At 40.7% G+C, this 27,737-nt stretch overlaps 1 protein-coding gene and 1 long non-coding RNA gene across 3 annotated transcripts; one reads left to right on the forward strand and one right to left on the reverse strand.

Annotated features, from left to right (window-relative positions):
- Nucleotides 1–27,737, forward strand: SLC34A2 (solute carrier family 34 member 2). Its single transcript, XM_065837416.2, has 14 exons — nucleotides 1–154; nucleotides 5,054–5,109; nucleotides 10,877–10,991; nucleotides 11,086–11,223; nucleotides 12,091–12,219; nucleotides 13,108–13,251; nucleotides 13,877–13,988; nucleotides 15,500–15,695; nucleotides 16,390–16,485; nucleotides 18,816–18,936; nucleotides 19,621–19,788; nucleotides 22,074–22,190; nucleotides 22,277–22,401; nucleotides 24,035–27,737. Exons 1-14 carry the CDS (start codon nucleotides 100–102, stop codon nucleotides 24,608–24,610), a joined length of 2,148 nt encoding a protein of 715 aa, XP_065693488.2. The 5' UTR covers nucleotides 1–99; the 3' UTR covers nucleotides 24,611–27,737.
- LOC139827792 (uncharacterized) lies at nucleotides 10,323–18,466 on the reverse strand. 2 transcript variants are annotated; one of them, XR_011738755.1, is made up of 4 exons: nucleotides 18,398–18,466; nucleotides 14,350–14,393; nucleotides 13,070–13,320; nucleotides 10,323–10,522 (listed from the first exon to the last, which is right to left on the reverse strand). It is a non-coding gene; the product is annotated as an uncharacterized lncRNA (long non-coding RNA). The 2 variants fall into 2 exon arrangements; XR_011738754.1 differs by lacking the exon at nucleotides 10,323–10,522 and having other exon boundaries at nucleotides 12,404–13,320.

Below are 27,737 nucleotides of genomic sequence, written 5' to 3' on the forward strand. Positions count from 1 at the left end.
GTGGCAGACCAATAAGAGTGACTTCTGTACTGGAGTGGCAGCTCTGCAGGCAGCATGTGGATGCCAGTGGCTTCTACAACACAGGGGCAGAAGAAGTAGATGGGTTGGAAATGTGAGATGAATCTTCACTGCAAACACACTCAACTGGCTGCTGGTAATTATACTTGCTCATCCTGCTGCTGACAACACCACGTCCAGTGTTAGCCAAGAGCTAGCAAATTGTGTAGGGAAAAAACCAATGGATTTCTTAAAATAAAAATAATAATCTTTGAACTGTCTGTGAATAATAAAAGAAGTCAGCAATGCCTACTTTCCTGAACCACTTTGAGATCTGTAAATTAATGTTTACGTAAGAGTGTAAATATTATTATTTATTTAAAGGCTCTCACATTTCCCTTCACTTCTTCTCTTCTTCCTCTTCCTCATTACTTGTTTGTTGGGAAGATGTTGTTTGCATTCATGAATATGTGTCCAAAGTGGGAGACCAGGAGGATGTGGAATATAGGATTGATTGTGAGAGTGAACAGGAGCAGGGAGGAGAGGGGGTGTGGGATGGGAGCGAGGTAAGGGGAGGGACCGTGAAAAGAGTAAGGAAAGGTTAGCAGGAGGGGAATAATATTGGGTTTCTTTTGTGATTAAAATGCCTTACCCTAAAGCATCAGAACATCTATGTTTTGGGGTTGCTTTATTTTAGTGGACATTTCTTAAACCTTTTAGTTAAACATTAATGACAAACAATAAAAGTTTAGAGCAGCTATGATAAGACAAGTTTTAAAAATTATCTTGACTTTAGTTGTCAAACCATGTGATATGATTTATGGTTTTAGTATTCTAGCCGATCAAACTCAGGTTAGTGCTGGTCCATCCTTTCCACACATGCAGTGTTTTAGTCTCTGCCTTTTTGCCTGTGTTGTGACCCCCCCAGGACAGGGGAGGAAGCTCTTGGGTCTCTGCTCCCACCGCTCTGAACCCACCGTTCCCCTACGCCTGTACTGCGGGCTCTGGATGAACAGCTCCTGACGTCTTGGTAGATATTGAGAATGGGTACTGATATATGTTAGTAGCAAAACATCCACTAAATGGGAAGTTAAAGTACTCCAGGAAGAATAAAAACAATCATAATGTGTAACTTTAGTGGAAAACATAACCATCACAGAGGATGTGAACAAAATAACCCCCCTACCTTGTACCCCAAGGATGCATTTGTACTGACAAAAACATTAGAATCACAATTGCAATGAGAATAAACTGGTTCTATGGTGAAGGGGCTGCTCAGTTATTATAAGACCAAAACAGAGTCCCTTTTTCCTTTCAGACACAACTATCTACCTAAAATTGTTTGCCATATTAGTCCTTCATAAAAACTGTCTTTCCTGTATTGAAATATTTATTTTCCTTTTTCATCTGTTCCCATAGTTCTTCTCTTCATGACTCTCTCACTTCATGTTTTACTTCCCTCTCATTCCTGGCATTTACTCTGTTGAATGCTGCCTCTTTATGACTTTATGCATCACTCAGCTCCAGAAATACGCTAACTACCATAACTCCATTGATTTTTTGCATCTCACTTATGTGAGATGAAACGCACAGTGCTGTAATAAAAAAACCTTGTGGTAAGCTCCTGGTTCTTTACACATTAAATTAGGTATTTTCTTATATCTGTGAAAGTAGTCTTAGTAGGAGTTATTTACTGTTTCCAACTATTGTAGAAATATTGGGGAAAAAAATGCTCTGAGGATGCGTTACAACCATACCCACCTGCAGCAGAGTACAGGATAGCTAAAAGCAGGCAATTTCCTAATAGGCCTCACATGTTCAAAGACAAATTTACATTTCTTAATGGAAAATAAATGGATTAATCAACTACAAAGTTGTAGCATTCGCATTCTGTTCCAAAATCAAAGCATTCTTTGTAATGTCAGGATCAGAGTCTGCTACAAATATTGATTCCTAGTAAATAACGAGCTGTATATCAATGCGTAATTTAATATGCACAAACACATCTGACTGGGTGTTTTCATAATAAATTGCATTGTTAAAATGTTTACATGTAGAATATTTTTCAAACAATAGGAAAAGCCAGGGCTTAAATTCTTCCAGGTAATTGCAAAAAGAGGGAAGGTGTTTCTCAGCTGAGTAGGGGTAAGTCCTCAAACAAATAACTGTTCTGGCTGTAATTCATATTGAAATCAGCACTTGTCTCTCTCTTTAATGATCAATGCTTTGTGTTTCACATATCCAGAAGAGGAAAGGCTTATTTACAATAATGCATTTTCCAAATGTAGACAACTAGATTTGTTCAAGGTTTCTGAGCAAGTTAAAATGGACAATATTGTTTCCAAATGACAGAAACAATACCAGTTATCTTCAGTAAAAAACCATGTAGCTGTTTTCTAGAGTCCAAGCATCTTGAATGCACTGGAAGTGTTTAGCTGTGCATTCTTTGGATTCGTGGAAAATTAAGTTATACTGTAAAAGAGAGATTATTTCTCTTGATGTTAGCTGAGAGTCTTGATCATGCTGGCTGTCTTTTGAAGCTGTGTCTACTGAAAAAGCAAATCTCATAATGTGAATAGTATTGTCAGTGGTAGATGCCAATTTCTTTTACTTCCCTTTAATGATTTTGATTTTAGTTCTGACTTAGGTACACGTGATTTACTGTACTAGGGGCTGGGTCTTAGAGCTGAGTGGGGTTGACACTTGCACAGTGAGTCTCCCATTTGTGTGGGAGAACTGTGAGGGAGCTTGTAGCACAGATCTCTGCTATGGAGACACGTTTCTTGCCTGTGTTATAACTTCTTGCAACATATAAGAGTGACTGGACAGAGTTCACCTCTCACAGAATTTGCACATGCCAAGGATTTTTTCTCATTCTGTGTTTGAGACATTTTCTGTGGTTGCACCTCCTGCTGAGTGCTAGACTGTCACAGGTACTATTTCAAGTAACTGCGGAGTAATCCGGCACTTTTGTTGTAGGACGTAAGGTCCCTTGAAATTTGCTTGGTTACTTTGATTTATTAGATATTCCCTATCCAATAATATTTTTTTGAAATCAGGTCAGTTGCTTCAAAGTAAGCTCTAAAAAGGGGTGAAAGAGCATTGGGTTATTCTTCCTTAGCAGCAGCATCTTTCAAATCTGTGCCAGATGTATGAAAACTGCTCTGATGTGCTGTCCTGGGAAGAATTTCAGCCTCTTCTGCTCTGATCCTGTATGAGGGAAAGGCTTCTGGGACAAATAATATCCACCTTCATCCCTTGTGGCTGGGAAAAGAGTTTCAGACTCCTTAGGGGGTCTCCTCTGGACTGACTGCAGAAGGTCCACCTTGGACTTCCAAAGGCAGACTACAGATCTGCCTTTGCATGAGCAACTGTTCTTTTTTTCTTTCCTGGGATTTTTTTGGGGATTGTTCCCTTCCTAAAACATTACTGTGGTCAGCACATAGGATTGTGCTTAGTAAATGGAATGAGCAGCGTCGGAATAAAAATGCTGTAGAAGACATCACCACGCTGTGGTTGAGTCCACACTGGGTACCTGGAACGTGCCCATTTCATACCTGCTCACTGTCAGAGCTGTGTTTCATGAACAGTGACTCAGAAGAGAAGGAGCCACAGCTCAGAGAAACACAAGGATTCCCAGTTAAGAGCTTCTTCTGATTGCCTACACGTAGGACATTAATGAATTCTAGATGCAACATTAAAGTACACGTCTGTTAAGAAAACTGAGCCTGTGAACCACCAAGGTGGACCTTGAGTCTCTTTCCTGTCACTTCTTTCCACTTTGAACTGTTCTCTGCTTTGCAAGGAAGAAAAATCAGTTTCCTTTCAGCAGCCTGCTCTGTGCAAGCTACTGCTGGGACGGTGAGGCAGGGCTGGTGCTTTCATCCTTGGGCTCCAACATCAGCTGTGCCCCAGGAAACAGGCAGTGGGGACGAGCAGAGCCACTGTGGCCAGGGGAGGTGCTCGGCAGTTTGGCTGCCATGATGTGATGCTGCGTATGGGGCTGCAGAGGCTTTTACGATCCCCACTTATTAAACATTTCTGATGCTGACACAGGAGAAGACTAAGATCTGACTCACACCTCCAAAGGCTCTGTGTCTCTGCGGGACTGAAAGGTGCAAAAAGCAAGAGTTTTATTTTTCTAAGTTACTAAGTCACTAAGCTGCTGGCAGATATGACTGTGTACACACAGACAAAGCAGATTGGCTGATTAGGCTGCTGGCTTACAGCTTATTTTCTCAGTATAAGTTTCCTGTTGAAACAGTAAAAAATTCAAATATACTAAAGCTACAGTACCCAATGCAGGCACCTCCCCAGCTCCCCACTGAATTTAGCAGTAGAACATACAGCAATGTTGGTGACTGCTTTGTCTCATCTGTAATACCTTACTCTATTTATTGAATAGCGTATCTATCATATAGTCTTCTTCCTTGCTAGCACTCCGAATGCAATTAGCAAAGGTGTCCTTACATCTTTAAATCTTATTTAGAACGAGAGCCACAGCCAAAATGCTAATGAGCTCACCTTAATTGTAAACACTGGGCACTGATAAGAATGAAACTCCATCCTCTGTTCTCAGAGAAGTTCTTAAGTGTTTCCTACTTACACTGCTTTTTATCTGATTCTCCTTCACTTCTGTTCTTAGGCAGATTAATAGGCACCTGAACAGACAAATACCAGTACTACATCTCTTTCACACCCTTTTGACAGACTTTTGAGATTGCAAAATATTTTTGGAAAATTATTATTGGAAAAAAGATTACTGAATGATCAGGTGGATGGCAGTTTTTCAGGCTGGAACAAACCGTTCCCCAGCATTCACATGAACACATTAGTAACTCATGCTTAAATGCTGATGGGACGTTTTTTAGAATGTGATAAGTGTGAAATAGCCGGTAGTTTTATCAGTCTTGGTTACTGCCCACTCCTGCTAAAAAAAAGGTTGATTGTGATCATTAAGTTGCAGGTAGGCAGTGCCTCTGGACTGTAAAATAGGAATGTTAGTGTGCAGTGATGAAAGCAAACTTTGCTCAACACCTGTCTATATATATTGCAGGTTTCAGTGGCTGCCCAGTTGATCTGTTCGCTCTGTTGTCTGGGAAGAAAGAAGCGGTAAGTAAGAACAACCAAGACAAAGTTTTCTTTTCTTCTTTTTTTTGTACTTGCTTAGATTATAAATCCAGAGTGCTGCTTTCGCAGCTCAAGGAATAGCAACAGAACTAATGTGGGGAACTGGAGTGGACATGTGAAATGTCATCTGCTTGTTAGCATTTTCACCTTGTGTTCTTTCAACTGCATTGATATTTTAAGGAAGTGATAAAAAATTATAGTTCTAGGCACAAACTGGGCTACTTTTTGTCTGCAAGTAACTACATTTCTTTTCATGGAATACAGTAAATGAAAAAAGCATTGTATTAGTAGCTGTCAGAAACAAAACAAAAATAACTGCCTATACTATAAGAAAATATTGTTTCAACTACTATTTGGATTGAAAAGAATCGAGATTTTAAGCCATAGTTATCAGTGGTATTGGGTACTGGAAAATGTCTAGGATATGATTAATGAAACATTGGAAGGAAATACTGTCTATGTGTTAGCATAGATAGTGTGTAAAGTCTGTGTGCTGCACTATGGCCGTGTCAGGCTATTCTTGATGGAAACATTTTCTTATGCTAATTTGGTTTGATACATGGAGGTAAAAGGAATACATTAGTCTAATGTAGTTAGCTCAACTAATGTAGCAGTAGGCAGAAATCAGCTGGTTTCTCAGTAACTTTTATTAGCAGCTCTTCCATTAGATCAGTAAGTCTTTTAAATTTCATTACTTTTTCCTCTCTTGATTCTTTACTCTGTATTTTGTCTTTGGGATGGGGTAGATCTGTTGTATTTCGTTGTTGATGGAATTGTTTCGTTGTTGTTTTGTTCTAAAAATGTAATTGTTTTACTAAAATACCTAGCAGGTATTTCAAGCAGTTCAGTGATGTTGCTCTGCTCTGGCTCCTCAGTGTCCAGTGCTTTGCTTGGATGTGAATGCAAAAACTGATGTTTGGGATTTGTTTTCTCTCTGCATTGGCTTAGAAATTAGTTCTCTTTACAAGTTTGTTCTATATATATATATATATATATATGTATATATATATAATTTTTTTTTAAGTTTTGCTGTGTGTTAGATTCAAACTTGGGAGCAGTAAGTCTCAGGCATACATAGGAATAAACAGTGAGCACAATGCTCATTTTTTCTTAGCTTTCACATATCTAGTTTTTCCTTCACCACCACATTAGTTGAAAAGTTACATCCTGGCTAAGCCAGATAACTTATTCAGAGAAAAAACCCCAAGGAAGCGGCTGGTGCCAGAGCAAATACGAGATTTGCTTCTAGCAAGGCTGAATCATTGCTGGTGTTTATTGAAGTCCTTGCCTGTTCTCTTGCACCTGGGGCTTTCTGGATGCCACGGAACAGGTTCTGTGGCAAAATTATCTACTGATGAAAAGCTACTGAATTAATTTGTGCTGGCTGAGGATACATAATGTGCTTCTGTATCCAAAATGATACATTTTGAGGGAGGGAAAAACCCAATGTTTCTTCAAACTGTGTATAAGAAGGATTGCTGTGTAGTTTGGTATTTACTCCTATGAAGTATGTGTGGTAAATATTTGTATTTACTAAGTCATATATCGGATTAGCTGATAAATCCCTTTTTAACACAAAAAGCATAGCACAGTGGTGAATGACAAGGAAGTGATGTGTGTTTATAGAAAAGTCGAGAGAGAAGGAGAGAGTAAGAGAGAGCAAAGTCTGGCTGAACCCAAAACCTGATTTGGAGCTGCTTAAGCAACCTGTAGGCACATGTATAGTCACATTGGCATTTGTAGTTGGTTTTGAAAATGCTGTAGTTTTCTCCAGAGCTTTTATTTCATCTTATTCTGGCTGGGTCTGCTCACCTAGAGGTTAGATTTCTTTAAGGGTTACTGCTTTGTAGTTCTCGTTTCAGGCACAACATGGCCTTTCAGTGAGCTGTCACGGGTGGAGAGGTACAAACAATACCATCCAGGCATGTGCAACTGGTAGTTCATACTCTCCATGTTAAGTGCAGCAAAAAACAGATTTATAACTGTTTCTAATTTAAAACTGAAAAGCACCGAAACTGAAAGCACTGAGAATCTAGCCCTGCAACTGGGGCAATGCTGTTGCAGTCCAGTGAGTCACCCAGGAATGCAATATAGGGCACCTGCATGACACCTGGTGTTGCTCAGGTAATTCCCCAGAGACTTTAGCTCTTTGAAATGCTGCAGAGAGTGAGTGAATATGACTGTAGATACCACAGGAGCCCACTTTGTTTTCGACTTTCTGTCACATTTTATTTCGTAATTTGAATGCCATCTTTTCCATCTGTCTCCTTCTTAGGAGCCAGAGGTTTCAGTTTCTTTTGGAGTTAGAAAGGATGTCACATGTAGTTAGCATTTTCCGAAGGCGAGGAAAGACTATACTGACCCCGAAAGGAGCACACATGGTGGTGTGAGAGGATTTGCTGTGAGGTTCACTGAAACGGACTGGATTACAGTTTGCGCAGGCATTAGTTTTCAGACCTTTGCAATATGCATAGCATATTTTGACCTGCCAATTTCAGGAGGAAATGAGCTCCCATTTCAGCACAGCTCCTAACAGGTAGATATACAGAGCAACCGTGCTTATCCGGACGCAAGCTCCACAAATCTGCCCTGGGTGCAGGTATTCTGGGTGCAGGCATCCCAAGTGCAGGCATTCTGGCTGAGGTCCTGCCAGCCAAGGCAGGAATGATACGCATAGTGCTGAGACACCCAGGCTGGCATGGGGATTGGCAGAGCTCATCACTCCGGGCACCTCATCCAGCAATTGTGGCTCTCCTGCCTTTGGACCTGGACTGGTGCGTCCAGCTGAACCCAGCTCCTTGTTGTGGTGTGCATTGGTCATTGGCCCATCCTTTGCCCATACTTTTAACGTGTTCCATTGCGGTATAGTTATGTCTTTGTTGTTCAAAATTAAGCCACACTTAGGGTTCTCATTGTCATTTATATCTTGCATCAAATGATGTTGGTCTTTTATGCCACACTCCACGTCAGCCTTTCCAAAGGCAGAGCTAACATGGGCTGCCAGGGAATGATGCAGTTACCCCACTGCTCCAGCCCTCCGCCGCATCCAGATTTTCTTCTGAGCATTTTCTCAAGATGTTAATGTCTGTATTTGGGCCAAGGAAGAATTATTTGAAAGGAAAACTGTAGATTGTAGATCATCCTGTAGCACAGCGATTAATTAACAGTAAGTAGCTGTGGCCAGGACTCCAGTAAACAGAGTATCAAGTGGCTGTAAACTATCTTCTCAGCTCTTCCTCTTAACAAGAATTGGGATCTGGAGAAAGCTGACAGCTCTGGTAGCACTGAAAGGGTCTAAATGGTTCTGCTTTCATCAGTCCTTGATACTAATCACACAGAATGGGCTGTTCTAGTAATACCTCTGCAAACCCAAATGCAGGAGGCAAATACTGTAAGGACCTCCAGTATTCAGGTCTACCTTCCCAAATCAGGGGTTAGATAGGACTCATATGAATAATTGTTTATACATATGTATAAAAAACTTCCTCCACAGAGGCGGTCCACTCTCATTTTATGGTATTTAATCACATAAAGCAAAACCAATAAGAATACGTGACATACCTGTGGGATCCCGAGCACCTCAGGAACACGGGAGATGTTAGGAAGAAACGCCCTGCTTGAATGGGGAGAGTTTATTTAGGAGACATAGAGGCTGAATGCCTGCTGAAGTTTTCAAGCTCCAGTTTCTCCAGTGAATGCAACAGCTCAGTTTCCATAAAGTAATCATCCAGGCTGAGTCCTTCCTTTCCATAATGAGCATAACAGAAGATCTGTAAAAGTACTGATGACATCTCTAAAGCTGGTAGTGTCCAGTGTATTCTGGGTCTCTCCATGGTGCGGACATGTTGTCAATGCAACTTCACATCTGAATTTTCAACGCATTCTCATGATTGCATTTCACTTAAACAGCACTTGTGCTGAGTAGTTATTTTTCTTAGAGCTCTTTCAGTGCTGAATGTGTATAAATGAAACTTGTTTAACAAGCCGGAGAAGTTCTGGCATGGGTGGGGCTTGGAGGTTGATCTGGCATGGGTGAAAATATGAGAATTTGCTCCAAGCAGATGGAAACCCTTGTTGAAACAAGCAAGAATTATTTTTTTCTGTCTGTTCTGAGATCGTTCGCTGTGTATCTTGGGAGCTGATCTGGATCTTACACCACAGATAGAGAATATGTAAAAGCATATCTTTTGCTAATGGGGTTGTAGAATAATTTTTCCTGCTAATGTGGAAGGGAAGATGCTCTTTTCTTTGTGGAATGCCGGAAAACAATACCGTCCTCAGTTACAGTAAGACATGAGTGATTTTGTGACGTTTCCTTCCCAGCTAAAGGAGGAGGATGTGTGACTTATTGATGTGGACAGGGGCAGAACATTTTCACCATCAGCTACATAAAGGATTATGATTAAATGAACTATTAATTATATTGTCTTAGGGTGGCTGCTAAATGCAAGTGAACCTTGTTTGCAGGAGCACGATACCAACTCTGACACTGATTTTGGACGCTGGGCGCAGGTGCCCTTTATACAAGGAGCATTGCAAGCAAATTAGCTCATGGGTGTTTCAACCGCGTGGGTGTCAGACGTGGTGGCCACAGGGCAGATTTGCCCATGGCACTGACCGACTCGCGTGGCAGAGAGGGTGGAAGAGACAGACCAAGGGTGAGGCTTTTCTGGGTGGGGTTCACTTGTCCCATCCTTTCCATTGAGTTTTTGGTCACACTGGCTGAACTAGCCAACAGCCTTGCAAGCCTGGAAGTATAGAAGTATTGTCTTATATTGCTGTGGCTCCCCATGGTCACCTTCCCACTCTTTCCTGTTCCTCCCTCTGGCTTCCGATATTGGTGAAGTAAATAAATAGGACCCTTCCAGGTTTTGGTTCAAGGAACAGCTGTCTCTTCCTCTTGTGCCTGGTCTGTCCCATGTGCTTGTACCTGTGCTGGCAGGATTTGGCCATGTGATGTCTTAGTTTTAAAGTTATTATTTATTAATATTACAATGCATATCAAATGTGCTCGAATGAATCAGGAAGGAAGAGTTTCAGACAGAGAGCCTACGTGAGATGGGCGAGCCTGACCTTGCTGCCACTAACTCAGCTTCACTTGCAGCATCAGCTGTGAGTTGCAGGCAAATAAGAGTTGTTCAGCAAGCACCAATCTGGGGCTCGAAACTCAGGGTTCTTCCTCCACCTTGCCCTGGGTCACATTCACCTTCATGCTTCCATGGGAATGAACCAGTAAAAGCAACAAGATTGTGTTTGGCATAAGCGTCCAAAGCTAGACTGTGCTTTAGGGAACAACTTTCTGTGCTGAGGTCTGTATATTGAATTACCAACTTGATAAAGGCAGTCAGTTAAATCCAGAAGGTAGAAGAAAGTAAAACAGTCTTCTGATGTTTTGCTGAAAGGAAATAAAAGGAATTAAAGAAAAGAAATGCCTAAGATTTGGAAAGCAAACTAATCTTTGCTTTCATGACAGTTAAAAGTGAACAAAAATACAGGCATGAGATGGACTTTCTTTTTTTAATTGGGTAAATTGCACAAATAAATAAACTGTGTGATTTAAAAAAAATAATTGAGAAATCAATATTGCAAATGAAGGAATAATTCATAAAGATTAGTCAAAAGCTATGTTCAAGGACAAATTGCTTCCACTGTTTCCATCTCTTTTGCTCTTAATCATATTTCTCACATACTCTGTTGTAAGCTGAATATTTTGACTGTATGCGCATTTTAATCAGCACTACATTGTTAGTCACAGATCATGGCTCCCTGGCCTGAGGTGGAAAAGCCTGAAACCAATAACTATATTGGGGACTCTTCGAAACAAAACCAGAACATGGCTGGGAAAGAAGGAGAAAATCACAAAGGTAATGTGTGCTCAGCTCTGACTTACAGCTTTTGGGGCTCCTTGGAGAAGATAGAAGGTAATTAAACAATTTTTAAAATGTTCTATTTCATCAGGCAATGTGGCTTCACTTGGAAATAAAGGGGAAATTCAACCTGCATTTTCCACAATAGCCTTGATAGATGAGACAAGGCCAGAAGAAGATGACCCATGGGCTCTGCCGGAACTGCAGGACACTGGGGTCAAGTGGTCAGGTAGCCATTTCTCAGTAAATAAGTTACCTGCATTTATTTTTTCCTCATTCGTGCTCTCTTTGTCTCGGTTGTTTTTCTGAAATAATATTTGCCGAAAAATTGTATTTAAGATTTGAGGAGTTTTCAGATGTAGGCTTACACTCTGTCTCACCTTCCCCAAGAGAAAATGGGGATATTATATTTATTCAATTAAGAAGAATCTGGAAATCATGCTGCTTACCCTCCTTAAAACACAGGGAGATATATGGAAAACAGTCAAAAAATAATATGATTTTATGTCCAGGCTCCTATTGGCCTTTCTTTACTCAATAGTGTGACTTTGTAAAATTGAGGGTAAATCTCAGGCTTCATAAGGCTTTTGTCATATATCAAAAGCTTTTACATGGTAAAATTGGGCATAGAATCATAGAATAGTTTTGACTGGAAGGGACTTTAAACATCATCTGATTTCAACCCCTCTGCCATGGGCAGGGACACCTTCCGCTAGACCAGGTTGCTCAGAGCTCCATCCAGCCTGGCCTTGAACACTTCCAGGGCATCCACAGCTTCTCTGAGCAACGTGTTCTAGGGCCTCACCTCCCTCATGGTCAAGAATTCCTTCCTTATATCTGATTTAAGTCTACCCTCTTTCAGTTTAAAGCCATTACCCTTTTCCTGTCACTACATGCCCTTGTAAAAAGTCCCTCTCCAGTAAATGAACTACCTGTTTCTGCAGTTAAAATTTTATTAAAAAGAACATTCTTTCGGGTTTAATCACACAGGGGGGTCAAAACGTTGTCTTTGACTTTGTAGTCTCTGCTTGTGCAATAGACTGTTCCAGAGAGAACACCAGACACATCTTTTATGCATAATGTATTTGTTTTGCAGAACTGGATAGAAAAGGAAAGATAATTCGTGTACTCTACGGGATAGGGAAGTTTATTATGCTACTTGGATTACTCTACTTGTTCGTGTGTTCTCTGGATGTACTGAGCTCTGCTTTTCAACTAGTAGGAGGTATGAAATTGTCTAAAATATGAAGGATAAACTATGAATGAGGCAGTAAATTTCACCTGAGTGACTATATTACCAGTATCAGTCTTCAAGAACATTATCCATGGATTTATGTCTTGAAATATAGATTCAGAGGGAAGTAGCTCTGATTGAAGACTGACCCTCATCTGTTTGAAACGGCTTTTATTTCTCAAATTCCATAGAGCTGTTGATGTAGGGATTCTTTACACCAGTGTCTTAGTAGGTTCCTGTTACTTTCCTGTTACTGACCGTTTACATGAATACATGTGTGTGTAAATCTGCTCTTGATCAAAGCACTGAAATGTCCCCAAAATTCTTCAAAGATGAAAACTATTGATGTGCATTTTTTACATTTACCTGTCTCCAAGGCTTGAATTCTGCTGATGGATTCAGAAATGGTTATCTGATAAATATGCGAGCTTCTGTGGAAGTATTTTGGATTTTTGGCAACAACAAATAAAAGAAAGCTAGAAGAACAGAATTACTGAGGATTATTAAAACATTTTTCCTTGATGCTATAACCAAAAATATCCAGGCAGTAATAACATTTAGATCTATGTATGTGTGGGTTTTTTTGTCCTACAAGTCTTTCCTCTGGCTGTGGTTTTATATAGTTCTCTGTAGAGTTCAGTAGAGCTTGTTTAGTCACTGAAATTAGGGAATAGAAAGTATTCTTTGATAACTGAGAAGCTGAGAGTTCAGGATCTGAATTTGGATCCCAGGGTTACATCATCCTGTGTGTTTTTTGTCTGCCAAGCATGGCTATATACATATCAATTAAATGGTTGAATGATCTTTAATTTAATGCTCTGATAATTTCTGTGGACTTTACCTTGCACTTCCCTCACTCTGAGAATATGTTTTTTGTAGGTAAAGCTGCAGGGGACATTTTTCAGGATGATTCAGTGCTGTCTAATCCTGTTGCGGGATTGGTGATTGGAGTTCTGGTGACTGTTATGGTCCAAAGCTCCAGCACTTCTTCGTCCATTGTGGTCAGCATGGTGTCCTCCACATGTAAGTCTGCTTACAGTATATTCCCAGAGATCACTCATAAATCTTGGTCTGGGGCGCAAACATATCCACCTGTGTTGGAGTTGTAAAAGCTTTGAGTGTAAGAGTAGAGATTGCAGATAAAGATTTTCACAGCTGTTGCCATGATATAAAAATAAAATTTAAAAGTAACAACAACAATAATAATAGTAGTAGTAAATCTGTAACTGCAATGAAAATCATTGGAAGCCTTGGCATTGAATACATTAATTTTGGAAGTATCTTCACACTTTTCTCATGTTAGCCAGTTGCTGAACTTCATTTGTTTCTGTGGCATCGGTTCAAAATTCTGCAGTAAGTAGGAAAACACCTGGGAAGGAAGAGACTTTATCTTACTCTGGCCCTCTAACAGGTGGTGAAAATGGACAGCCATAGGCTGTAGTTTCGGTGGGGATCACAGGACTATGGGAGCACCAGGTTCCCAAGGGCCTTGATTAAAGCAAACTTATCTGGATTGGAGCGCCCAATCTCAGTGACATCAAGGGAAGTCAGGGTTCTAGTGACATTAATGGATGTTAATTTTCATTGGAGCAAAGAGCTTGCCGATGATCAGATTTTTTCATTCAGTGCTTCCTTTTCTGCTTTTTAGTGCTGACTGTTCAATCAGCTATTCCTATCATAATGGGGGCAAACATTGGCACCTCAGTTACAAACACGATTGTGGCACTCATGCAAGCTGGGGACAGGAATGAATTTAGAAGGTATTGTACTTAAACACTAGATCTGAAAAGTTGCTTTTCTTCCTTCGTTGTAGGTTTTCTTCTATATTCCCTATCACTACTACAGCCATTCAACCTTTCTGTTGACTAAAATTTCAATGTCTAGTTAGGAAAGTCACAAGCATGGCCATGGCCAAGTTATAATGCTGTCTAGGTATATGGCTTTGTATACTTTAGGAAAACCATATTGGGTTCCTTTAAAAATTTTGCGTTTCTTGTAAGAACCCACGATTCTTAACTGGATCTTGCACAAGGATAAATTTTCAACTGCTCCCTCTATACCATTCACATTTGATGATCTCTTTATTATGAGGGGCTGTACAAGAAGTAAATATTACAGTACCTTGGTCTGTTCTCCTTAAAAGAGACGTTGAAGGGTTTTCAAGTCTAGAGAAAGAAAGAGCTGGTAACTGTAGAGAAATGAAGTGTCCTGGCTGTCAAATATATACAGTGACAACTTTTAGACTGTTACTCGACATAATTGCTGGGAGAACTCATGGCTTACTGGAGATGGGCAGTAAACTTGTGAGGGATAAGAGACTTTGGTACCTTGTCATTTATGGCATACCAGACATATGAAATACACCTAGCCCAAGTATTTTACTCCAACATTTACTGTCCTGAATCTTTGGTTGTGCTATTCTCTGTCACTTAAATTCCAGTGCCAAAGTAGCATATTAGTATCTGTTCAGGAAAAGAATTTCAATAATAACAAGAAAGAAGCTGATCTTTAACATTCATTAACACCATTAACAACCACTTCAATCTGTAGCACTATCCATTTTGTTGGCCTACTTTGAATGTTTCCCCTGATTTACCCTCAAGCAGTTTTTCAGTGAGAACTTAAATTACAGGATGAGCATTTCAAGGAGTTTTTCCTCCACATTTTCTTCCTTCATAACAATTTAAGGAGCTATATTTTAAAACAAATGCAGGCAGATTGCAGAGAATTAAGGGGACCACAAACAGCTACTAGGAAGGTGGGAAAAAGTGCCTCTGAGGGAAGAGCTGTGATTCCTCAGGCTCTGGAGGAGAAGCTAGAAGGGAACTGTACAACCAACAATTTGCGAGAACATGTGAGAGGGCTGCAAAGAGCCATCTTCTGCCATGAGTCAGGGAGAACAGGTGCCAGAGGCAACTCCTGGCTGAGGATTAAAAATGTACCAGAAATGAGTGAGAAGCAAAAGCAAAGGTAGGCTGTACAGCCACTTCTTTCTTCAGACAAGTACTCTTAGCAGCCTCCTGTTAAGGGTCACTTTTGCCTTTTCTAGTTTGTCTTATTTCACTCACTTGGCTGGCTCTTTCGCTGGGTCAATGGTGTGGAGATGACTTAGTGCTCTATAACAAAGCAACCATCTCCTGTGACCCCAGAAATGAAATGACTCCCATCTTGAAATGGGCTTCATCCCCACCTGTATGATTTCATATTTAATTGATGTTGTGCACATGTTGTTTAGTTAAAAGCAGCTCTGTTGTTTAATTTATTCTTGCAGGGCCTTTGCTGGGGCAACAATCCATGATTTCTTTAACTGGCTCGCTGTGTTTGTGCTGTTGCCCATTGAAGTAATTTCTGGCTATCTTTACCATCTCACCAATGTTATAGTTGAGTCCTTTCATCTTGAAAGTGGTGAGGATGCCCCTGAGCTACTAAAAGTTATCACAGACCCATTTACAAAGCTCATAATTGAGGTAAGTTCTTTCTCTCTTCAGGGAAGCTGCTTACTTGGTTTATACACAGCTCATCAGAATATGAGGGAGGGGCTTCCACTCACTTCCCTCTGTCCTAGGGGTAAAGCTCATTAGCAGAAGGATTCTTCTTTTTATTGACATTTCATAACACCTCAGCTCCGTATTTTCTGTTTCCCCCACATTTCAGCTCCTCCTAGCTAGGAGGACTGGGAAGGCAGGTGAGGATAAGTACAGTCACACGGGAGGGATGGGCTGGCAGCCTGTTGCCTAGACATTGGCAGATAGTACTAGCTGAGAGAACCTAGCACATCTAGAAGATCTGCATAAGACTTGAAGACACTACACTGAAATTATGGGAAACTTGAGCACATCTAGAGGGACAGCTGGAGGCCAAAGGGGATGCACACATCTCCTAAAGTGACAGTAAATGCGTTTAGGCCGTTGTGTCATTGTAGTTGTTTAAACAGAAGGGGTGAGATGAGGTGGTGGGTGATTTGGGGAGAATGAGAGATGATATTTGTGCATGTAGAGTTGTGCCTTTTTCTGGGAGTAAACCCACTCCTACTTGTTGGGCAGCAGCTCCAGATTTAGAGATGATCATGCATGCTTTATGTGGTTGAGCTTGCAAAGAGACTTATTTGAGAAGAGCTGAACAGTGTGATGCAAGTTGGAATAATTTTTTTTTTTTTTTAAGCTTGATAAATCAGTCATAAATGCAATTGCTACAAATGATGAATCAGCAAAAAACAAAAGCCTGGTAAAGATTTGGTGCGTAACTGAAACCAATGTGGTGAGTATTATGATAAATTCATTGTCAGGCTTCTCAGGAATTATATTACTGATCTGTAGCTGATAATCCTTATCATAGAACTGTGAAATTAGATTTTAAAATAAATGTTCAGCAGAAAAAGAATGAAAACAATTTAATGTAGTTTTTCTCTACCTAAAGTGAGGATGTCATATCAGTGGTGGGCTTGACCTGGTTGCTTTTGGTACCATGCAGGCTCTTGCTTATCAGAAATCGTGGTTTGAAGCCATGCCTTTCACATCCAAATTCCTTTAAACTTTGATACTCCTACTGACTCCCTGAAAGTGGAAAAAATCTGCAATATAGGCCAAAGAACATATATTTTTGGCTACCATTTATCTATTGATCTATGATCTGGTGGCAGCTGGTTATTTCCAGCTTTCCTGGAAAACTGCCCTCAGAGAAAGCCTCTGTGAGGGCCAAATCCTGTTCTCCACCCCAGCAACACTGCAGCTGGAAGGAATCTGCTGACCAGATTGACACCAATGACTGTTTTGGTGGAGTGTGGAGCTGAGTGTTTGGTTTGTGTTGTTCAGCTAACTAACAATTAGAGCATTAAATATCCCTTGGATCTCTAATGAGACTATTCTACTTGTTAGTATGTATATAAGGTAATTCCTGAAGTCCTGAGGCAGAAGATACTTAAGGATGTATAGCGGAGGTTAAAATTAAGTGCTTGGGTTTTTAAAGGAGCCCAGCTCCTGTTGAATGATGGTCTGGATGGCTAGTGAAACACTAGCTAGGGAGACAGTGCTGGGAGCAGAGCTGTGCTAATGTGAAACTGCTCAGGTTACGCTGTGGAGGAGCTGAGTATTTCGTCTCAGGGGAGATGTGATGCTCCCAGACCCCAGCCAACACTTGGCTACCCCTTCCCTGCCTGGGCAGCAAGGTCAGACCCCTGAGTCCTACAGTCCTCCCACTCTTAGAAGACGAGCACCTACCTGGAAAGTGTAGGCTGAGTGTTACATTTCCATATACACAATTCTTTCTGTGCTTGTCTGTATTTTGGCTGTGTAACTACTGCCCAAGCATATAGTCAAATTACAAAAACACATGAAACCCCTACAAGCTTGACTTGAACTTGGCAGGGGGAAGAGGAAGATTGCTTAAATGATTTACATTCCTGTGGGTTAAAGTAATTCCTGGCAAAAAATGATTAAACAGACTGATGGCAGGGATAAATACATGCAGACCCCATACGTTTAAAGCAAGACATAGGGGTAAACATTCTGATCTGATGCAGCTGCTTTGAAGCTCAGATGGCTCAAAAATTTCAGGAAGGCAAGAAAAAACATTGCATTGTGTTTGTAAAGGCAGATGTGTCGAGGCAGGCACTCGCTGGAGATGTTGGGGCATTGGATCCAACCCCAGCTTCGCCCATCAGCTGGAGCAAGAGTGCAAATGTGGGTGTCTGCAGGCAGTGCCCAGCAAGAAAATATGATTTCTCCATCTCCATTTCGGCAAAAGACTATCGCTTGAACATGTCTTAAGATACCTCCTGTTCAACAGTGTGGTTCAGAGTCCATTTGGCCATTAGCTGCTCTTGTAGGGAAGTACAGTTCTGTCAGCAAACTGTTCCTCAATCTGCATAACAGCCTTTGGACCTGGCATCAGAATGCGATACATCTGGGCTAGGAGCTCTTAGAATCAAGGTTTTAGTGCAGTATAAACAGAAATTCAGGTTCAGCTCAGTAATACCAATGATAATCATTGTGATAGTAATTATTTCTTAGGTAGCATTTGAGCTGTAGAAAGGGAAGTAGTAGCAGCGCTTCAGATTCTACAGATAGGAAATGAGGCACAAAAGGGCAGTGTGAGCAGCTTGTGCTCATCCAGCAACAGAGTCTGCACTAGTATAGTAGCATTCTGAATCACAGTCCCGTGTAGTACTTACCCCAGACCATTAGCTGCAGCTAAGATGACAGTAAAGGGGTCTTTCTTTGACCCGAGGAAGCTGTGTCACTGGCTGGAGAAGGAATGCCACTGCTGCTGCTGGGCATTGGCCTCTTTCTACAGACTCTGACATCATTAGTTAAGGTTCTTAGCTACTGATGACTTGGTGCTATGGTTATTACAATGAAAAATGTTTCAGGGGCATTTTAATGTTTAAATGCTGTATTGATTGACTTAAGTAACATCACAACCATTTATTTTAAGAATGTAAAAAATTTTGTCTTGTCATCCTTGTAGTGCCAGCTTAAAAATCCAGCTTTAGTTGATGAATTCTTGGTTTCAGTAAAAACCTAGTACTTTGCATGAGCTCTTATTGAACTGTTGTAAGTGACTGAAGTATCTGCTTTGGTAATCTTTAGACACTGCAGAATGTCACAATTCCACCTTCAGAAAACTGCACATCTCCTGACCTTTGCTGGTCTGAAGGAAATTCAACATGGACCATGAAGAATGTAACTGAAACAGAAAATATCAGTAAATGTAAGTAGCAGAACTATTTCTCCTTCAGTAATATCTTTACAAATGTATGGTGATAACAGACCATTTCAGAGGTACATCAAGAGGCACTCACCTGTATATGAACACAAGGGGCAACCAGAGCAGCCCCTGCTCTGTTATAGCTTCACAGCTGGAGTTACCAGCATCACTGTGATATCTGGCTGCAGATGGGTCTCTTTCCATGCTCCCTGATACCAGTAATTGAGGTCTTCAGTATCATATCACCCTCACTGTTCAGGTGACTTGGAGGTACAGTTACTTTGCTGTAATGGTTGCTTGGATATTTCCATCCTTGTGCATGCCCTTCAGGACTTGGAACAGCCCTTCTCAGGCACACAGCCACCCACCATCTGCCTCAGCACACCAAAATTTTCTCGCACTGTTGCATTGCCCTCTCTTCCACATGGTCACCCAGCTCCTGACAGCCCTGCAGGGGTGCCTAATGTGTATTTTATAAGTGTGTCCATACAAGAGCCCCTCTTGCCCCCCCCTCAGATATGGCTTTTTTGGAGCAAAGGAGGTGGCATTTTTAGTCTTTGCATCAACTGCTCAAGCCGTGAGTGCTTTGGTCCCATTTTCTTAGAGGCATGTATGAAAACCAGAGCTGGGCTTGGGATCAGAAGCAAAAATGTAGCTGGCCCAATTAATTTTCCTTTTCTTTTTCAGGCAAGCACCTGTTTGCAGACTCAGACCTGCCTGATCTTGCCATCGGTCTCATCCTTCTGGCTTTGTCTCTGCTTGTTCTATGCTCCTGTTTGGTGATGATTGTTAAGCTATTAAACTCTGTGCTTAAAGGACAAGTGGCGAGCGTTATCAAGAAGACAATAAACACTGGTAATTATCTGCTTTTCCTGAAGATTGCTTTCAGGAATGACAAGGACATTGAGCACATTTATTGATATCTCCTGTTCTGGCAGATATTATAGAATAGTTTAAGGAAAACAGTATTAAACTAAAATCATACCTGTTCCAACATTTTTTCTCTTCAGCATGTTATTTTCTTTATTTAAAAAAATCCATTAGTGAACAGCTTGCTTGTGAACTGCAGCAGATTAACAGCAACAGAGACCAAAGTCCAGGCTCTGTTTCTTGATGTATAATCATTAGCTGTTAGAAATGTAACATTCCGAGCCTCAAAGATAGCGCCAAAGTGCTGAGATCCTGATTGCCTGCTCTGGCACAGAGCCTACATGTTTTTTCTAAAGTAAGTTGAAAGAAGTTTGTAGTGATTAATAATCTAATACCTTTTGTTTGCCCTATTCCACTCCTTTAACCCTCTCTTCAGTAGGATAAGGCAGCCCTGAATAGCGGTACTTGCTGTCTTTCCCTGTGTTCTCCAGCTGCTTTTTCATCCTGGATCCATTGAGTGCTAAAGTTGTTGTGGTGGCGGTTTTTTTGTTGTTGTTGGTTGGGGTTTTTGTTTGTTTTTGTTGTTGTTGTAGTGTTTGTTTGGTGTTTTGTTTGTTTGTGGGGTTTTTTGTTTGTTTGTTTTTCTTCACTTGACTGATTTTTCTTCATCCTCCTTTGAATGGAGGGAAGTCCCGGTACATCTCTGGTTATGGTTTCAGAGAGGGTTCGCAGAAATTGAGAAGGCAACAAAGTGGTCCCCATACTGTCTTCTCTTTTCCTGGGCAAAGTAGACTGCCTGAATCAAAAACAAGGGTTAGAAAGTAATCACCTGTCAGTTACTGTTCATTTGGGACCTAGTCTGTCTTCCTCTGTGTCTTCCCAACTGAGTAATTCCTGACTTATCAGCTCACTCATAAATGTGCAGAATACAGGGGACTATTGTGCCTAGTTTATCTAATCAATGTGATTAGCTTTTCTTTGCAAAAATTAACAAGTGGATTTTCAGGAGGTGATCGGCTTGGAAATAGTTAAAACAACTTTACTTTCTCAGGATGGTCTTCTGAAGATCCGTCTATGTAGTAGGTGCTTGGTTGCCAAAACCAAGACACTCTGGACACTTTGAAGGTGTTGTGTTGAGCTCTGTGGAAACATTTCTGGTACTTGATTGTATTACAACATAAATGCCACCTTGGGTCAGCACAAATGTCTCCCTAGCCTAGTATCCACCTCAAATTGTGTTTGGTGGTTGAAAGCTAGAGATGGAGTACTGGTAAAGTAGAGTAGCAGAACTGACTCTGAGACAAAATCATCATGTAAGAGTATTGGAACAGGAGGCTCTTCAGGAGGGACAGGCAGGGGAGATGAGGAGGAGGTGTCACCCTCTATGTCAATGACCAGCTGGAGCGCATGGAGCTCCACCTGGGGATGGATGAGAAGCCGGCTGAGAGTTTATGGGTCAGGATTAAAGGGAAAGTAGGGACAGATGACGTTATAGTGGGGATCTACTACAGGCACCTGACCAGAAAGACCAAGTGGATGAGGCCCTCTGTAGACAGATAGGAGCAGCCTCATATTCACAAGCCCTGGTCTTCATGCCATCCAGAGGGACCTTGACAAGCTTGACAGGTGGGCCCATGTGAACCTCATGAAGTTCAACAAGGCCAAGTGCAAGTTCCTGCACATGGTTGGGGCAATGTCCAGTATCAATACAGGCTGGTGGATGAAGGGATTGAGAGCAGCCCGGAGGAGAAGGACTTGGAGGTGTTGGTTGACGAGAAGCTCAGCATGACCCGGCGATGTGCGCTTGCAACCCAGAAAGCCAGTTGTACCCTGGGCTGCATCAAAAGAAGTGTGACCAGCAGGTTGAGGGAATTGAAGACTTTTTACAAGGGCATGTAGTGATAGAACAAGGGGTAATGGCTTTAAACTGAAAAAAGATTTAGATTAGATAGAAGAAATTCTTCACCATGAGGGTGATGAAAGACTGGAACTGACTGCCCAGATACGTTGTGGATGCTCCATCCCTGGAAGTGTTCAAGGCCAGGTTGGATGGGGCTTTGAGCAACCTGGTCTAGTGGAAGGTGTCCCTGCCCATGGCAGGGGGCTTGGAATCTTGGGATCTTTAAGGCCCCTTCCAGTCCAAACCATTCTATGCATCTGTAAAGAGATGATAAGTAAGCAGTATATTTACATCTGAAATACTTAATAGTCTTTTCACCGTTATGGTACTATGTGATCCTAAAGACAATATTCTCCCTCTTATTTTTTAGATTTCCCATTTCCTTTCACTTGGCTAGCTGGATACCTGGCTATGCTTGCAGGGGCTGGTATGACCTTCGTTGTCCAAAGCAGTTCTGTTTTCACATCTGCAATTACACCCCTTGTTGGTGAGTTGTCAATACTGTGTTCTTTATCCCATGTTTTATCTTGTCCACCATTCTGAAACCACTCAATCCTGTTTACTTTCTCCTAGGCATTGGCGTTATAAGCATTGAGCGTTGTTATCCCCTTACCTTGGGAGCTAACATTGGCACAACCACAACAGCTATACTCGCAGCTTTAGCAAGTCCAGGGAGTACATTAAAGTATTCACTGCAGGTCAGTATAAACCAATGCTTCCTTGACTTCATTTAGAAGTTGTAACTTTTTTGAAGAAAAAACTGACAAAATTTGCTGTGATGCAAATATGCCATGGATGTCATGCTTGATTTTGAGCTATTAATGGCAGCTCATTAATTTCAACTACTAGAGGAAAATGACTTTTCATAATCATTCTCAGAATTCAGTTATATAATCAAATCTTGCTTTCATAAATCAGGTTTGATCTGATTGAATTAATTCAGAGTTGAGACAGCGTTGGCCACTTGTCCCCTTGAGCTTGGAATTCAGTGCAGTCATCTCTGACAGCCCTCTGAGGTAGTTCCCTGTGAGGGTTACTAATTTCTGTAAGTTCCCTTCTCAGGACCCTAACTCTGTTCACGCATATGGGCATAGGGACTTCTGTAACCTAAGTGGAGGCTGTACAACCCATGGGATGGCAAGCTGTCTTCTTACTTGGGGTTGCAGTGAGCATCGTGGCACCCATTTTGTCATTGTAAATCTAATCTGAGTGGGTTTTATTTAATTCTTTGTTACCTCTGACTATTTGAAAAGTAGGAAGCCTGGCTTTGGGCTCCCATTTAACACCTGGTAAAGAACATTCCAGGCAGCAGATAACATTTGAATGAACCCTCTGCATCAAAGACTGAAAAGATAATAAAGTTTCCGTTGTGCATACGATGAATGTTTTTTACTTGCCACAATAAATCAAGAAAATTACAGAAGTTATTTTATTGTCCTGAGGCATGATAGAATAGATGTAATCACGAGAAGATACTATCTTGACCAAGCTCAGATTTCGTGATAAGTTGCTGTTTTTATAACACACTTTAAAAATAAACCCCTGTGCTTTCATATTTAGTTCAGTCTGATAACAGTTACAGAATGCAAATAAGATAAGGTGAGCAGGGAGTGTACTGTTTTATTTGGTATATGTTTATTCTCTCTAAGCAACTTCTGAAAGCTTTATGAAGTAGATGTCTCTTGATGCTTATTTTTGGAATAAAAAGCAAACAGAACAATTTTGAAGCATGTGAGTCAAACGATTATCAAAGACCCAGACAAAGTCCCATTCCAAGAATCTCCTCAGTGTCCTATAAACTTTTAACTAATTTTTGGAAAATCTGGGTTTGTACCATTTGCAATTTCTCAGTAGCCTGTATGCAATAAATAATTTACACTTCCCATATTTAAATTGGAAACTGATGGATGCAGAACCCAATAATGAACAGTTTTTGTGAAGTTCTCATGACTTACTAACAACAGGACTCTTTAGTGATAGCTGTTTGCTTTGTCAGCTTTATTTCTTATGTACTCCATTTCTTGCAATTTTTTAGGCTGAATTTTAAGACTTGCCCATCTGTGGGGAGACACATCATCCCCTCTAGGCCTGTCTTGTTTCCCCGTGCTGTCCCCTGTTTGTAGGCTGTGATCTTCATGTTTGAGGTATTACCAAGTCCTTGCTTGGTGCTAGGAGAGGCCCTGCAGTGAAATAGCATGAAAGACAAGAAAAAACAGTGGAAATCAAGGGAAGGGAAATGATGGAGTCTTAGTGCCATCGGAAATTATCACACAAGCAGGAGCATTTAACGTCATTTTACTCAATGAACTTCTCAAATGTTTTTGCTTTCAGATTGCCTTGTGCCACTTTTTCTTCAATGTCTCTGGGATTATTCTGTTTTACCCACTACCTTATACCCGGCTGCCAATCCGCATGGCCAAGACTTTGGGAAACACAACAGCCAAGTACAGATGGTTTGCTATATTTTATCTTCTCATCTGCTTCTTTCTTTTGCCTTTATTTGTATTTGGTCTGTCACTGGCAGGCTGGCCAGTCCTTTTAGGTGTTTGCCTTCCCCTTCTTGCTCTTTTTATTGCTGTGGTTGTAATTAATGTTATGCAGTCAAGGAAACCACATTCACTGCCGGAGAAGCTCCAAAACTGGGATTTCCTACCCATCTGGATGCACTCCCTAGAGCCCTGGGACAATATAATTATGTCTATGCTCGCCTTTTGTGGGAAACACTGCTGTGGCTTCTGCAAGTGCTGCAAAGTCAATGCAGAGCAGGAGGGTGCCAAAGACAACCAGCTAAAAACTATGGAGGTTTACGAAAATACCATTGCAATGGCTGATGAAGAAAGAGGTGGAAGAAGAGCACCAGCTGCAGCTTGTGTTGACAAAACAGGCACAAACAACACAGCCTTATAGTAGTGGATCGACCCATATTAGCAGAGATACAGCATAGGACCGTCAGGCTCTTGAAAACCACCTTGGACAATGCACTGAGAAGAGAACGAATACTTTGTCAGGTTCCTGCAGCCAGTGATACATCACTTATTCACTTATCAAGAAGTGGAGTCAAACAAGCTTGACAGAGCCCCTAGAAAATCTATGGTCTGTTGAAAAGCCTTGCTTACAGAGGATCTACTATGTGGTACCTTCATCCGATGCTATCAATAGCAAACAAAAGAAATCCTGATGTAGTCCCATGAAGAGAGGGATGAAAGGAGTGATGATCAATTCAAACTTGATAAAAAATAAACAACCAACCAATGCACTTGTAGAACAGCCTTTCTGACCTACTGGCTTATTAAGCAGAAGTTAGTTTACAATACCTAAAAAGATCTGGAAATGGAAAAAAGAAAGAAATAATAAAAAAGAGACACCTAATGTTTTCATTGGCCTGTTTGCAGTGGTCAAAATGGAAAACTGTAGTTTTCCCACTACGGACAAAATCTATTGTGTAAATGGAGTAAAATGAAATGTTGGGACATCCTTCAGAAGCTCTGGGAATCCTACTGTGGCATAAGAATATGTACAAACCCACTTTGAGCAATCTCTGTCTCCTTTAATGCCGGGGACAGGAATTATGATCTTTTATTATCTCAAGCTAAAGGCTGAAAAAAGTAATTGCTGATCCCGCTGCCTGATGAAGGTTAAGCACTGGGTTTAGAGACACTGGGTAGCTACCAAAGGCCTTGATGGACTCAGGATGTGGTTGTGCAAACATTCCTCTTTCTAGATTGTCCTCCCCAGTCCTTTTCACCTTGTAGCCCCACAGTCAGAGGTATGGTGCAGGAGGGAGGACGAGCGGCCAGTGTAGGGGAGGAGATGGCCGCCCAAGCCTGGGCTGGTGCCAAGAGATCTGTGTGCAACCGTGGGTCCATTTGGCTGAGCCACAAAATGACCTTTCAGAGTAGTGGTGGAGACTGGCTCTAGAGCTACTAAAGAAGGAACCTGGAGAGAAGCTTGTGGCCAGTGCAGGACACAGGGTAATGTTTACTGTAGAAAAAGGAGCGTTCACTCTGCACCACCATTTTCTGCTCTGAACCACCCTCCTTGGAGATAATGTGAATTTCAATGGTAATTGTATGTAGCAATCCAAATCCCCCCCAAAATCTGTAAGTAGTGTAGTCACTATCATATGTGGTCAATGCACAGGTAGTATAGCACATGGTAGGTAGCTGCTTGTGCTCAAATCTTACTGTTACTGATATTTTAATAAATGCTTTTGAGGCTGCTGTGAACCATGGGCTGACAAAAGGCATAATTTCAATGCCAGAAAAAGAGCATTTCAGAGATGCACAGAAGGCCAGTTCTGCTGGTATTCAATAGCTTCGATATCAGTGAGCATGGGATAAAATCTGAAGTCCAACCACTGACCTTAAAAACAGATCAGGTGACTGAGTGTAGGGTGTCATTTAAAACCAGCTTACATGGCTGAGTTATAGATGAAATTCGCAATGGAAAAGACCTTTAGTTTAACGTAGCCACTCAGTGCTGCTAGAACACATTTACTTTTGTTTGTTTTCTGCAGAGCTCTGGAATTCAGTAGGCTGAATTTGGCTATCAGGTAAATATGTATATTTTAGAAGTGAAAATTGTTTTAATTTACTTTTTTAACTGACACCTAAGTTGGCAAACTATGTTGCTGAAAATGTGTTTGCAAGTTGCATTCATACTGAGATTCAAACTGTTTCTGTAATTGTGAGCCAGTGACAAAATGCTTAGGATCAGAGTGAATTTCCAGAAGCATCTAGTGTTGGTATAGTTCTGCTCTTTTGAGGTTTAGTAGCAGAGAGCAGAGTTATGCCAAACTATCCTTTTAAAAATTGTTTTCCTTGTCCTTCATGTAGTTGAACAAGAATTTTGTCAGCATCATATTTTTAAAGTGGAATTTTGATATCTTCAATATTTCTTCTTTATTTTAGTCTCACAATTCTGGATGCTTTCAGAATCTGTTTCTTTAAATCTGGGAGTGTATTTCCCGTGTTCTGTTTCTTTGGGAAAAATATGAGAAAAATATCCAGAATTTTCTTTCAAGTTATCTCATGTTTCCATTGACCACGCATTGAAATAGGAAAAAATTCAATTTACTGATTTCTTAAACAACATGCACCTTATTTTACATCTTGAAGTAAAAGCCATCAAGCACAGTGATAATAACTGTAAGAAAGCAGTTCTTACGAAAGAATCAGGGTAATTATTAATAGTCAGACATATCAGTACTTTATGGTTCCTTATTGCAACCTTTTCCCTATTATATGTTCAGATCTTACTGTCCTCTCTCTTTGCTCCAGGCCATATTGTGCCATTGTTTTAAGCAGATTCTGACAAAGATTTCTGTTTAACACTTGACAGTACAACATGCCCTGGCATATTTCTCCCCCTACTCTTACCAAATGATATTTACACTTTATTTATAATTATTTGAGTGTACAGAATTTTTCGTAAGTTATACAGAAAAAGGCTCATGATTGTGTTATATATTGCATATTTAAAAACTATGCAATGTTTATCTATAAAAATGTAAAAAGGAACAACTGTATATTTTGTAATATAACATTTCAAAGTGTTTGTAACTGTGTATACTGCATATTATGGAGGCTGTTTAGCTCCATCAACAGGTTACGTAAAGATTATTAGCAATGCAGAGACAGATTTCTTAAAGATGAAAAACATCTACATACTTTCATAATATGGCTTTTAACGCACAAGGATACTGAACTCTTCTAACAGATTTGAATTTGCTGTAATGAGGAATTTTGGAAATACAAGTTTTCCAAAACACTTCTTAAAACTCTTGAAGACTATATCTTTTACCTGTTTTGAGGATACCGTCCTCAAAATGGCATTATGCTTTGTCATGAATATTCATCTTGTCTGTCCTCGTGCATTGAACGTAAAAATAAATAAAAGTTTTGAAAAAAACCAAGATCTTTTAATAATGTCTGTTTATACATATATCATGGAAGCTCGTAGGAAAATAAGTAGGCAAACAAGTTCTAGTCTGGGCAGATGCAATGTACGAGAAATGAGGTTATCATCAAGTGCT

This window comes from Patagioenas fasciata, chromosome 4 (genome assembly GCF_037038585.1).
Source record: "Patagioenas fasciata isolate bPatFas1 chromosome 4, bPatFas1.hap1, whole genome shotgun sequence".
Taxonomy (NCBI): Eukaryota; Metazoa; Chordata; class Aves; order Columbiformes; family Columbidae; genus Patagioenas; species Patagioenas fasciata.